General features: G+C 53.7%; 1 protein-coding gene across 1 annotated transcript in view; it reads left to right on the forward strand.

The window, feature by feature from the left end:
- CSUI_004382 (uncharacterized protein) overlaps nt 1-254 on the forward strand; it is a gene marked incomplete at its 3' end in the record, with an annotated part of 466 nt that extends 212 nt beyond the window's left edge. The window contains exon 1 of the mRNA XM_068064573.1: nt 1-254. This exon is cut by the window's left edge and continues 212 nt beyond it. Within this exon, the coding sequence (XP_067923453.1) occupies nt 122-253 (132 nt within the window).
- Nucleotide 255: the final 1 nt, after the last annotated feature.

A 255-nucleotide genomic window follows, 5' to 3' on the forward strand; every position in this document is an offset into this window, starting at 1 on the left:
GTTCCCGTGTAGGCTAACAGTTTTGGTGTCAGAAGTGGGACACTGTGCTCTCCAATTTCCTAGAGGCTTACCATTTTTCTTTTCGGTTTTTATCACCGGGCGGAAAGGAGTTTCCCTGACAATGCTTTCGCCTCGGTGGCCACTTGTCACTCTGGCAGCCTACACCATCCCCTTCCACTCCGGGATCAGTCGAACGCCAAGGCCGTCCAGGAGCAGCGGGTTGATAACGAATGTCGGGCAATCCTCAGAGCCATC

Source organism: Cystoisospora suis, assembly GCF_002600585.1.
Source record: "Cystoisospora suis strain Wien I chromosome Unknown contig_2028, whole genome shotgun sequence".
Classification (NCBI taxonomy): domain Eukaryota; phylum Apicomplexa; class Conoidasida; order Eucoccidiorida; family Sarcocystidae; genus Cystoisospora; species Cystoisospora suis.